The 13267-nt window shown below is 40.0% G+C and overlaps 1 protein-coding gene across 17 annotated transcripts in view; it reads left to right on the forward strand.

Annotated features, from left to right (window-relative positions):
• Window positions 1–387: 387 nt before the first annotated feature.
• Window positions 388–13267, forward strand: part of LOC123505551 (protein tramtrack, beta isoform-like) — a 57806-nt gene continuing 44926 nt past the window's right edge. For 2 of the 17 annotated variants that reach the window (XM_045256999.1, XM_045257001.1), the window contains exons 1-5: window positions 797–929; window positions 1682–1782; window positions 2104–2715; window positions 3778–4029; window positions 4566–4676. In XM_045256999.1, coding sequence (XP_045112934.1) covers window positions 884–929; window positions 1682–1782; window positions 2104–2715; window positions 3778–4029; window positions 4566–4676 — 1122 coding nt within the window. In that variant the 5' untranslated portion in view covers window positions 797–883. Of the gene's footprint in view, window positions 494–786; window positions 930–1681; window positions 1783–2103; window positions 2716–3777; window positions 4030–4565; window positions 4677–7857; window positions 8782–9338; window positions 11362–11516; window positions 12400–12769; window positions 13065–13267 lie in introns of those variants that run through there. The other 15 variants (XM_045257010.1, XM_045257011.1, XM_045257005.1 and 12 more) reach the window with 14 other exon arrangements.

Raw genomic sequence — 13267 nt, forward strand, 5'->3', positions numbered from 1 at the left:
TGCAAACCCTGGAATTTATATTGTCAATAAGGCATTTCATGAATTTCGTTGATACCAGCTCCGATGCGTAACAAGATTGGCCCTACAACCTTTTTTTTTTCCTTCCCCAGAAGTTATGGAGTTAGGTAGTTGTGTTTGCCATTATCCAAACTAGTGTGGAGAAACGTGAGATGCATTTATGATAATATCTACTATAACGCGTTCAAAAATAAAAGTTCCCAGGGAAATTTTAATGGGAAGAGGGAAGAAAAACTCGGTTGCATTTTGCACGTTTCGAGCATAATGTCAAAATTAACTATAACACTGAGGTAACGACATATGAATTAGGCGAAATACTTAACTGTGAGTAGGAAAAATATAGATAGGTGTTAAGAATAGGGGAAAACAAGGAAAATATAGCAGTTTGTGGCATCCCTGCGCGCGCACACCACCTCTCCGCCTCCTGCCCGGCCGGTCTGGCGTGGCGTCCCTCCCTTATTTTACCAATAATCAGGTGAATATTTTCTACCCATTCTCATCACCCTTTCAGAACACCTCGCAGATTTAAGTCTCCAGATGCGGATGTGTCATAAGCGCATAATATTCCTATGATTAAATATTTGCGAGGTAATATTTAATCTTAAGTAGCGGGGAATCTCACACTTGCTAAATTATCATATTATTCGCATTTCCCGCTGCTGTAAAGCATGCTATGGTTGTTCGTAATATTGTAAGGGGAGATAGGGTCATGTGGATCAGGGTAGATGAATGGATTAGATTCAGTGGCGTGGAAAAGAGGTGGTGGGCGTGAGGGAGACAAAGCCAATAGCACAATGGCCGCCTAGCCAAGCCGCTCAGCCCACTCAAGCCACAGCCCACCACCTTTCTCCATTCTCAAGTCTATATGATGACAGCCGCCGCGCAACGCATCTCATTGTCGTGTTCAGGGAGTGGGTGTTGACATGACTTTTTTGGGTGATGTACACAGGGTTGGCAGTGAAGATGACAGGTATGCAGGGACAGGTGAGGGAGGAGGGAAGGGAGCAGGCCTCGTGGGGAACAGTGAAGTGTCACCACTAGGCAGGGACAGAAGGTATTGGGTTACGTCATCGCTGCTTCCTATGAGTAGTACGCACATTGTTTGGCTCTACTGACTTGAACAGGTGGGCTCGCTGTAAGAGATGACAGCCTTCACCCACTCATGGTTTGATAGTGGCGGGGTTAGTGTTCCTGTATTTAATAGATGGAGGCCTTCTGGGACTCTACTATGATGCAGCTGGACGCTAATCTCTGCTAACCTAACCAAATGTATTTATTTTGCTAAGCCACTGCTGCTACAGATCACGTCTGTGCAGATGGTGAAGGGTGGGTGTAGAGTAATGTGCATATCTCCTAATGCCTCCTGGTGCTGTCACTTGGGAGGTTGGGTGTGTGCTACATACTATTCTTAATAATAATATTTTTGATACATCTTGATATATGTCTGTGAGGCGACCGTGCTGTAACGGGTTGCATGTCCACCTGACAAATGGAGGGTCCTGGGTTTGAATTACAGGTGGTGCCTGCCTTCTCTGGTGAATCACCTAGCTCAAACAGTGTGGAAGTCTTTGGATAATTAGCCAGGAATAAACTTGCCACCTAATGTCCATACCTCTCTTAACCTCTGCTGCCTTGCCACTATGAATAATTTGTTTTCCTTCAGACGACGCCCAGTCCTCCAAGATGGCAGATGGAATGTTATCATTATCGTGGAACAACCACAGAGCAACATTCTGCCACATACTAGCAACACTTAGAGAAAAGGTATGTCTTCTACTACTACCACCACCACCACCACCGTGATACCCTTTGTTTCACTAGTCCAGTCTTGATCAGATATCAGTTATCTTTTTAGTTGTCCCTTCCATATTCTGCACTTTCTGTCACTCATAAGTTGTTAAATATGTAGTTGTTACAAAAATAGTGTAAGCTTACTAATTTGAGATTACTTATTTTTAGACATTTTACTTCTGATTATTTTTACTCAGAGATCAACAACAACAAAAAAATGAAATTATGTAAACCTTCAATCTAACCTTTATAAATCTTAATCTTGTTTTTTTTTTTTTTTTTTTTTTTCTGCAGGAGAGGTATACTGATGTAACCGTGGCATGTGAGGGCAAGTTTTATCCTGTACACAAACTGGTGTTGTCCACATGCAGTGAGTACTTTGAGAAGATCTTTGAGAACACACCTTGTAAGCACCCTGTCATCGTGCTGAAGGATGTCAACCGCTGTGACCTGGAGGCTCTCTTTTGCTATATGTACGAGGGTGCTGTTAGCGTGGCACAAAGCAACCTTGGCCGCCTCATCAAGGCCGCTGAAGTTCTCAGAATCAAGGGCCTCGCTGTACCAGACGAGCCACCAATATCAGACAGACGCACAGCATCCTCGCACCATCACCACTCCTCAGACGACCGCAGCAGTCCACACCCCAAGCGGCGGAGACGGGAAGAGAACAGCCACACACATCAGGGGCGATCACAGTCGTCTCCATCACCCCCTTCCTCCCCCAGACCCTCACCCCTGCATGAAGGGGGAGAGAACCACCCTGCCCAGAGGTCCCGGAGTGACAGCCAGTGGGGGGACCATGGGGTGACAGACCGGGAGGATGGGGGCATGGATGGGTTGGCTGATGACAGGCTGGGGGATCACTCAACCACTAGCCACTCAGTTCCCACGCCACCACAAGTAGAGGTGAGTGAGTGTGTGTTTCTTCTTCTTCTTCTTCTTCTTCTTCTTCTTCTTCTTCTTCTTCTTCTTCTTCTTCTTCTTCTTCTTCTTCTTCTTCTTCTTCTTCTTCTTCTTCTTCTTCTTCATCATCATCATCATCATCATCATCATCATCATCATCATCATCATCATCTTCTTCTTCTTCTTCTTCTTCTTCTTCTTCTTCTTCATATACTTTTTGGGCACTTTCATTGGGCTCTCTCTCTCTCTCTCTCTCTCTCTCTCTCTCTCTCTCTCTCTCTCTCTCTCTCTCTCTCTCTCTCTCTCTCTCTCTCTCTCTCTCTCTCTCTCTCTCTCTCTCTCTCTCTGTATATATATAGATATATATATATATATATATATATATATATATATATATATATATATATATATATATATATATATATATATATCCCTCACCCTTTGTTTTCCTAGCCAGTGGTCCTCTAGTATAAAAGTAGTTGAATTAAAAAGATCACTACTTATGTTATCCACATGTTAATAGTTTGATATTCTTATTCTTCCATTTACACACTTGAGATGAGATACAGATGTTCTTTGAGACAAATCTAATTTTTATCTGTCAGAGAAATAGGTAGAAATTAGATTTAGATGAGAGGGATTAAATATTACTGATCTTTTATATGTTTATTATTTGATGTTAATGATAACTACTTCAAAGTAAAAAGATTAAATGAAATTTAGGAAGTGAAAGCATACAGTTGTCAAGCACTAGAATGTACATAAAGAAATTATTGTTCAAGCAAGTGAACACACACACACACACACACACACACACACACACACACACACACACACACACACACACACACACACACACACACACACACAGTGAGGAGGTGGTGTCAGCAAGGAGTGTGCATAGTTTTAAAGGAAAGTTGGATGTGTGTAGATATGGAGACGGGGCCACACGAGTATGATACCCAGGCCCTGTAAAATTACAACTAGGTGAATACACACGCACACACACACACACACACACACACGCACGGAATACCCATGAATCAAGTGGTACTGTTCACACAGGTAATGGTGGACGAAACTCTAGTCAAGGAGGAGATGATCGACCAGGGAGACACGGGGCAGGAAGACATGATGGACTCAGGGATGGACTACGGTTCGGTGGGCAGCGACTCACGGCTGGAGGGCTCAGCGGGAGGCGGAGGGGAAGAAGATCACATGTTACCTGGCAAGTATGAACCCAAAGCCAATCCCTCGCAGCAGGCCATTCCTGAGGCTGTGGTGGAGGCGCTGGCTGGACCCTCAGGGATGCAAACGGTATGCACTGCAACCATGTTCGCTCTCTCTCTCTCTCTCTCTCTCTCTCTCTCTCTCTCTCTCTCTCTCTCTCTCTCTCTCTCTCTCTCTCTCTCTCTCTCTCTCTCTCTCTCTCTCTCTCTCTCTCTCTCATGGCCATTTTAGCACAAGACTTTGTCAAGCTCATTATTTGAACTAGAATTTAGTGAAGTTTTAAATGTAAGGGAAAAAGAAAAACTACATCAAGCCAGGAGTCTGCCCTTACATTTTTTTTTTTTTTTTTTTTTTTTTTTCCCTGATGCAAATATGATTGCAGGCTGAGGTGAAGTATACGTCAAATGAAGAATAAGTGATATTTCATTTCAATTTCAGGTATCTCAGATTAAATTAAAATTCAAGATCATACATCAAAATATGTTGTCTATAGAGGCATGAAAGTGTGTATTCTGCTGTACTGAGCTATCCCATAAGGTTGTATTTTATGGAGAGGTAACCATTAACGAATAGTTATATTTAAGCCTCAGCATAACTGTTATGTATGTGTTTGTTCCCCACAGTGGTTAGGTGGTGAGATGCCTTCTGGGTTCTCTGGGCTGGAGGGCTACACAGGCAGTGATGGGGGACAAGACCTCCACCCGTCCTCCCAGGCCCCAGCGGCACACCAGCTGGTGAGTGTTGTCTTCTTTTGTCTCACCGGGGGCAGCCATCTGGTACCAGCCTCACCTACCCGCCACCGCCACTAACATGCTCATGTCTATGCCCCTGTGACAGGCTCTTAATTTTTTGCCATGGCTTTTTAAGGTATTCAACAGGTCATAGTGATTTTGTTTTAGGTGTTTGTTTTCTTTAATTGCCATGATTCTACATCAACTTTTCATATAACTCAGCTTATATTTTGCTTAGGAATGGGTTATAGATTTTTTTATTAATTAATTAATTTATTTTATTTATTTATTTATTTATTATTTATTTATTTTATTTATTTATTCATTTATTTATTTATTTATTTTTTTTTTTTTTTTAAGTATCAAAAACTACATTTTGTTAATCTCAAGATGAACAAGTTAAGATTAATTTTTAATCATTTGCACTCTCTTGACTTAGATGGCAGTGTCAAGCCATAAAGATTATTAGCATCAAAAGATGAAAGTCAATAGAAACAATTTGTCCTGAAGAATGAGTGGTGATGGTGGTGACAGTGGTGGCACTCAAGGCATCTAAACCCTTGTGGATCACAATAACACTTTTTTCATTCACATTAGCCTAACCAAACTTAACCTCTTTCCACACTTATCAAGATGGCTGTCTCCTCTTACTGTAGTTATTAGTAAAGTTCTTGAATGACACACAATCAAGGTCACTGAACATTTATACAAGACATTCTTAAGTGCCTCAGTATTGGTGGTGTTTTATATTTTGAGTAAATCATTCATCCTTGTCTATCAAAAGCACATGTGATCATTTTGATTGCTTTTGATAGTCCTTGGCCTTGGTTCTGTGTTCTATATATTTTTAGTAGCACATTTCTGGGGATGTAGTTATTTTATCATTGATATGCACACTATACCATTATATACATGTGTGGTAAGATCATGTTGATTAATGTAGTACTATAAAAATGGTGGTGGAACAAAGACAACCTTATTTAATATATTATCATCATATTTCTGTAAGGCTCTGAAGCATGATAATGATGAAATGGACACATGTTGGTCCAGAAGGCAAGACTCAGACTTTCTGTAAAATATGCACCTCTGGAAAAACTTGTCCTGTTTTGATGTTAGCATCGTGGGGTGAGGAGGATGGCATTGCAACAGGAAGGAATAATTACATGCTGTGTAGTCTCCCAGCTGCTTTTACATTGAACTGCAACTTGGAAAATGATCAGCAGTTTAGTGGTTATCCTGAGCTTGGAGATTACACAGCAGCTGAATGGCTCTCAATTTACTCAGGGTGAGGTGGGACATTGTAGATCCTCTTGTAGCTGTTGGATAAGTTGCCTTCTTTATGAATAATGAAAGAACTTGGATTTGGGACAAAAGGCTTTGGTTTGCATCTGATGGCTGTGTTGCTTCACTCCACAAAAGGAATGATTACTACCTCTTGTTTTGCTGCTTCTGCTGTTTGCTTTATATATTGGGATGGGGTACATCCTTGTGAATCTGATAAACTGTGGGCTGAAAAATTAAGTTGTTTTAATTAAACTTGTAAAAAGAAAAGGGGAAAAGTTATGGATATCCTTGGTACTCTGGGTAATATATGAATTTTTAATTCCAGTAAAAATCCCATTCTTTTAATTTGTAGTAGGATATGTATGGTTTATATACGAAAATTATCTGCTTAGGGGAAATAGTGTCTGACATGAAGAAATTTGCATGGCAGGGGGTGGGAGAGAGTTAAAGGACTGGTGCCAACTGTGTTTTGTGTGTGTGAAACTTACCTTGCATGAACACAAATGAGTCCCATGCGAGTGCTGCAGTTACTAACATGGTGGAGAAATGAGCAGTATGCAAAGCCAAAATGTAGTGTGTGAAAGGTATGTGACAGAAGAGATGATGATGTGGTAGTGTTCTTTCAGAATCAGTGAGAAGAAAATTTTCATTGTTAATGGCAGAAATGAGACTTGTTAGTCTGGAAAGATGGTATTGTTTAGCATTACACAGCATTAGAGCCATGATGAATTATGGAATAGTTGAGAATTGTGGGAGTGAATGAATAACTCATTAATGCACACCAGTTTACCTTGAAAGTCATGGAGAGACAAGTAATTTTGAAATTAAGCATCATGTGAGAGTTTTGTTATTGATAATGTGGTCAACATTTAATTGAGGAATGCCTCCAATTGAAACTTGTATGAATGGAAGAGTGGATCTCTCTCTCTCTCTCTCTCTCTCTCTCTCTCTCTCTCTCTCTCTCTCTCTCTCTCTCTCTCTCTCTCTCTCTCTCTCTCTCTCTCTCTCTCTCTCTCTCTCTCATTACCCTGCTTCTGTTTATTTTCTTGACAACCTATACTTTACTATGTAATCTTCATTTGACATGGCCTGAAAGTGGTGCCTTATGGGAAATGGTTGTTTAGTTTGTTGAAATGGGCCACAGTTTGCAATGATCAAAATCTGGACATGATCTGTATTGGGCAAAACCTCAGAACAAACTCCCTCGTATGAAATTACATATCAGGAGAACTTCAGGTTATTAAATGAGAGTATGAGTGACGTGTATATTTTGTTTGAAAATGTGTACAAGGTGCAAACCTTCTTTAGTCTTTATGGATGTCTTGGGTATTGGTCTTCAGAAAAGTATGCAGAGGACAGTAATTGTCTGAAAGCATGAAAAGTAATCTTCTGCCGCTCAGTCCTTCTTTCCTCTCCCAACATTTTTCGTATGTATGGCAGGAACCTGTGTCTCACCTGTAAACTGATTGCTTAAAAAAAAAAAAAAAAAATGTGTAGATTTGAAGATTTCATGACCTAAGGGCCAAGTTTTTGCAAGCATAATTGCTGGTTCATTGGGCAGAAGTAAAAGTTGAGTTTTTCCTAAAGCCAACTAGAATGGCACCAGGAGAATTATATGTACCTTCGGGGTCATTGTTGAGCATCACACAGCCAGTGGAGTTTTGGACATGAGACAAGCACAAAGAGGATGTGGAAGGTTAACATTAACAGAGCCTGTGGAGGAATCTTAGGTAAAACTGATTATCCCAGCAAGATTGAAAAGAGTTGCAGGGATTTCAGCTTTTGCCATTTGGTGTGTTTAATAAGTTATGATAAGATAAATGATGGCAGATAGTTGCTGCCCTGAAGAACCCCAAATAAGTTGATTTCTAACTGCTGTGATGGGCGTCCCCTACAGGTGGGGTTGGGCAGGCACGTTCAGATGGCCAGCAAGAGAGGAACCACAGGAGTTATCGGCCTGGTGCACCCTCTCTCAGACGCACCATTCATGCTGAAGAACACCACCTCTACCCATGGTTGTAGTAGCCATTATGGGAAAAAATCCACCTCCTGCCCAGACTCACTTTACCGGGTGCGGCAAGGGACTGGAAGCCGAGCATCTGCTGGCCTGGAAAAGAGTGCGTCCCCGCCAGTGAAAGCCCACCAGTGTCGTTACTGTGCTTACTCAACTAACTTCACCACTAACTTGATTAACCATATGCGGACACACACAGGGGAGAAACCCTTCCAGTGCCCTCATTGTCCTTATCGTGCTAACCAGAGAACTAACCTCACCATGCACATGCGCACTCACACCGGCGAGAAGCCCTATGCCTGTGCCCAGTGCCCTTACCGCTCCTCTAGGAAGGACGCTTTAAAGAGCCACCTGTTGAAGCATGCAACCCGGGCTTCTGCAGATGACTCAACACTCTCTTAGCAGGGTGAGATGGAATGGTACAAACGGTATCCTTGACTCCACTGGGATCAGGTGGATGCAAGTGCTAATCATCTGTGACGTGATGAAGTACTGCTAGATTTTAAGAGAAATGTGGGAACCTTTTTGTAACTGACTTTTGGAAGGCCATCTGAGTGTGGGAAGGAAATTTACTTGCAAGTTTCTGTGTTTGACATATCAAGGAAAGATTCTGTATAGTGCCCCAGTGTCAAAGAAATGGAGCCTGTCTGTGTTTGTATGTACGTATGTTTGTCTGTGTATGGTGAAGAGTATGGAGAAAAGTCTTAATAAAAGAATGTCTTAAGGAAAAGAGTTTATGCATTTGTAAAGAAAAAAAACCCCTTTATGAATAAAAGAATGCCATGACAGGGTGATAAAAGTAGAAAACACCATATGCTTTTATTTTGCACATTGTGGATAACAATTAAAGGCTGTAGCCTTGAGGAACTTGTTTCTTGCCACCAAGACTATTTTGGGACTGATAAGGGGATTGAACTCACTCTCTCTCTCTCTCTCTCTCTCTCTCTCTCTCTCTCTCTCTCTCTCTCTCTCTCTCTCTCTCTCTCTCTCTCTCTCTCTCTCTCTCTCTCTCTCTCTCTCTGACACAGTACATAGTATCAATACTATTTGGTGAAGCTGTGAAATTTTTTTGATTGAGAGATGGGGAGGTCTGCCCTTGGAGGTGACTGCTGTATTATCCTTTTATTATAATCTTAGCAACCAAAATTTATGAAATGAATAAATACAGAACATTTTTATTTTTAATTTAAAAGTTAGTTAAGTCATGAATTATTATTTTATTATTATTATTATTATTATTATTATTATTATTATTATTATTATTACTACTATTACCATTACTACTACTACTTTTGTATCATAGTTGACTTGTATACAAGGTACTGCCTAATCAGTGGTGAGTAAGACCAGCGTACCATCTACAGATGTCGCCGGGGAACAGCGATCAGAAGACATCCAATAAGGGGACAGTAGCCCAGGGCAAGATCCACCATTGCCCTTACTGTGCGTACCGATCCAACAAGACCACCAACCTTTATAATCATGTTCGCGTTCACACCGGGGAAAAGCCATTTACCTGCCCTCACTGCCCTTACCGTGCCACCCAGGAGACCACCCTCAAATTTCACATCCGCACCCACACCGGAGAGAAGCCGTACGCATGCGATGTCTGCTCGTACCGCTCAATCAAAGTCAGCACATTGCGAAGACACATGTTAACACACCAATTTTCATCATAAGAGAATTCAGTGTTGGTGTACTCTCTTGTACTTTCCCTCATGCATGTCACATCTGAACATTTACTCAGGGCACGCACAGTAATGTAACCAGGGCTAAATAAGTTTATCTTTCTGCCCATTCATGGCCTATGATTCACTCTTCCATTGCCTCAGGCTTATCAGGACACTTTTCAGAGATGTAGTGGAAATGGTCTTCCATAGCTACCTATTACCTCAGTCATCCTTTTGGTATTTCTTGACCCCTTGCTGTTTTTGAAGTGTCACACAAACTTTTCTGTTTCTTGTGCGAACATGTTCTGTGTAGTCCAGTGTTGTAAGTACCCTCACCTGCATACTATCAGGTTGCTGTGATCAAACATCAATATTTGGGGAGGTGAAAAGGCTGAATCATGGTACTGTTCAACAGAATGAAATAGCAAAGTTCATTGAAGAAGTCACAGGGCAATACATCCCTGTGGCCTTAAGATCTCTCCAGGAAGGCAGTTTTGGGATCAGTTATTGAATTGCTAAAATTCCATGTTTTGAATTTTTATTTTTCTAACTCAGTTTAAAGTATATTGGATTTTTTTGTTAAAATGTCATTTTGTTTTCCAAAGTATCATATAGATTATAATGAGAGGAAATGGTGAACTATTTTAAAGCACAAGTATATTATTTTGTATTGTCTGCAAAAATAGTTGTTAGTTTATTCGTTTATTTATTTATTTTTTTATTAATATATTACATTGTTTATTTATAAATTTATTATATACTTTAGACGTTTTCTCTCATTGGGTAAAGTAGACACATTATTACTTCATTGGACCAACAGTTAGAATTGGGATTGATAGAGATATGGTTCAAGGACATATGCTAGAGAAACTTTAATGGAAAACAGTTGCACTTCAGACAAAGCTTTGAATTAGAAAAGGATAATGCAATTAGTAGCTCATTGTGAGAAGGATTAAATCTGAACTCATTTGAATTTACACCTCCCTAATATCAGTTTGTGAATATTTGTTTGATATCACAATTCAAGGAGCCTTCAATACTTCCCTCACTGATTCCTTTGTGGATCTGTTATTTGTGGTGATCACACTGGAGCCTTGGCTGGGAAATGATTTATGTACAAAAAAATGAAAAATTTCATTGAACTTTATCAGTAGATGGATGGATCCTAAGATTTACCTTGTACTTGAGAGACCTCTCTTATAAACCATTCATTTCATGTGTAAATTTGACTCTGCAGTGTGACTGACTCGCTTGAAGAGCAAAACTAGAAATGTTAGCATTGCCGAAGTTGCCGTTGGAATTATACATCATTGGACTTGACTGTTAAAATGTAAGGAAATTAATCAGAGGCATGGTGAAATAGGTGTGCATGTAAAGTAAAGTCCATTTTATTTCTCATAAAGTAATATCAAGACAAGTTTAAAAATTAAATCAATTGATATAGACATTATCTGCCGAGCAGAGCTCTTTGACAGATGTATTTTATATCACGTACATATTATTTGCCAAGTAGCAACAAAATATTAAATACTTTAATTTGTCAAGTCAGTGTGTGTGTGTGTGTGTGTGTGTGTGTGTGTGTGTGTGTGTGTGTGTGTGGTGAGAGAGAGAGAGTGAGAGTTTGCTTATTTGTGTATGTGTAGGTTAGGGAAATATCTTGTGATACTGCTTGGAAGAGAGTGAAAGAATATTAAAAAAGAGAGTTTATGATATTAAATAGAGACCAGATTATGTACCATTTTTATGTGTTTGTGAACATTGGTGATAGACATTGAAGAACATCTTGGGTGGGTGTGAGGTTGGTGGTGGTGGTGGTGGTGGGGGTGAGGGGTGGCTGGCATCCTACTAAGATGGGCGTCGTCCCCTCTACAGGTGGTCTCAGGTGTTGGGAGAGTAGCGGGAGCGAGGGAGGGAGCGCCTGCCACCACACCAGGCAAGACCCATCATTGCCCCTTCTGTCCCTACACCACAAGGAAGAAAACACACATGACCAGTCACATCCGTGTTCATACAAAGGAGAAGCCATTCCCTTGCCCCCACTGCCCTCTCCGCTTCACTCAGAAGGGCAACTTGCGGACTCATATTACCACCCACCTGCGGAAGAGCCTCTTGTTGTAGCAGTTACTGAAGGAGCCTGAGATGCCTGCCCACACTGGCTCAGTCTCATAGGGAGTGAAAGCACCCTTGGTACATAACTATATACATACATGTAAATAGTTAAGAGGAATTTTGAGAGGATAGTTGATATCATTCTTTTTCACAAATAACAAATGTATTATTTTCTTATATATGTTTGCTTGGCATATCAGCCTAACAGTTACAACGGGATGGTAACATAAGATCTTGTCAGAAGCACAAGACTTGAGTTTTTTTCAGCATTTTGTATTTTATTTATTTATTTATTTTATTTTATATATTTATTTATTTTATTTTTATATTTTTTTTATTTATTTATTTTTATTTTTTTTTATTTTTTTTTATTTATATATATATTTTTTATATATATATATATTATTTAAGAAGTTTGAAAAATGCTTGATAGAATAAGCACAAACCATGCCATGTGCAAATGAGAATTGGTTTTGTATTGATAGACAGTGAAAGAACCAAGTAGTTGAAATGAGTTACTAGAAAAGTGCCTGTGGTGTGCAAAGAATGGATTCTAAAAGTGCAAAGAATGTAATTTTTTCTATGTTAAGTAATTCTAATCACAGAAGAAAAAATGCAGAAACTGAAATTATAAAAGTTTTACACACATGAATTTTTTTGTGAGGAGTGGATGACATGAAATGAGAATAGCACTGGATAATTTAAAAGGAAGAAATGTAAGCAGAATGAGAGGATTCAAGAATTCAAGGGTAAAAAAGGGGTCATCTATCTTGGGAATGTTTTGGAATAGGCATGATACAACATAGCAGTGCAGAGTCTTGCAGGTCTTTGTTACTTCACAGTATACTGCATTGTAATCCAAGAGCAGATGAGGTATTTCTGTGGTTACCAGTGTTGGGGAGGCATTGGTGTGTGACTCAATAATCTGATGTCACTTCACTGTTAGAGGAGGAAACTGATCTCAAGACTTGAAGAAGACACAAAAGTGAATGCTAAATGAGTCGGGTTGCCCACAGGTGGAGCCAGGGGTTGGTGGAGCACCGCTTGGCTGGGTTGGGGGGGCCACCACCAGACGGAAGGTTCATAGGTGCTCCTACTGCAGCTACACCACAATGTACACCACAGGGCTCAAGCGGCACCTGCTCACCCACACTGGGGAGCGGCCCTTCATGTGCCCCTACTGCCAGTACTGCACCGTCACTCAGTACCACCTCAAGCGCCACATTCGGGTCCATGAAGGCAAATTTCAGGGCTGAGGGGGGCTGCAGTCAGGCTCTGAATAGGCTTTTTGTTTTGTTCCAGTCATGCTTTAGTGCACATCTCTGTAACATATTAGTATTAGTTTTGTTGTTGTTTATATATATATATATATATATATATATATATATATATATATATATATATATATATATATATATATATATATATATATATATATATATATATATATATATATATATATATATATATATATATATATATATATATATATATATATATATATATATATATAT

This window comes from Portunus trituberculatus, chromosome 18 (assembly GCF_017591435.1).
Source record: "Portunus trituberculatus isolate SZX2019 chromosome 18, ASM1759143v1, whole genome shotgun sequence".
Classification (NCBI taxonomy): domain Eukaryota; kingdom Metazoa; phylum Arthropoda; class Malacostraca; order Decapoda; family Portunidae; genus Portunus; species Portunus trituberculatus.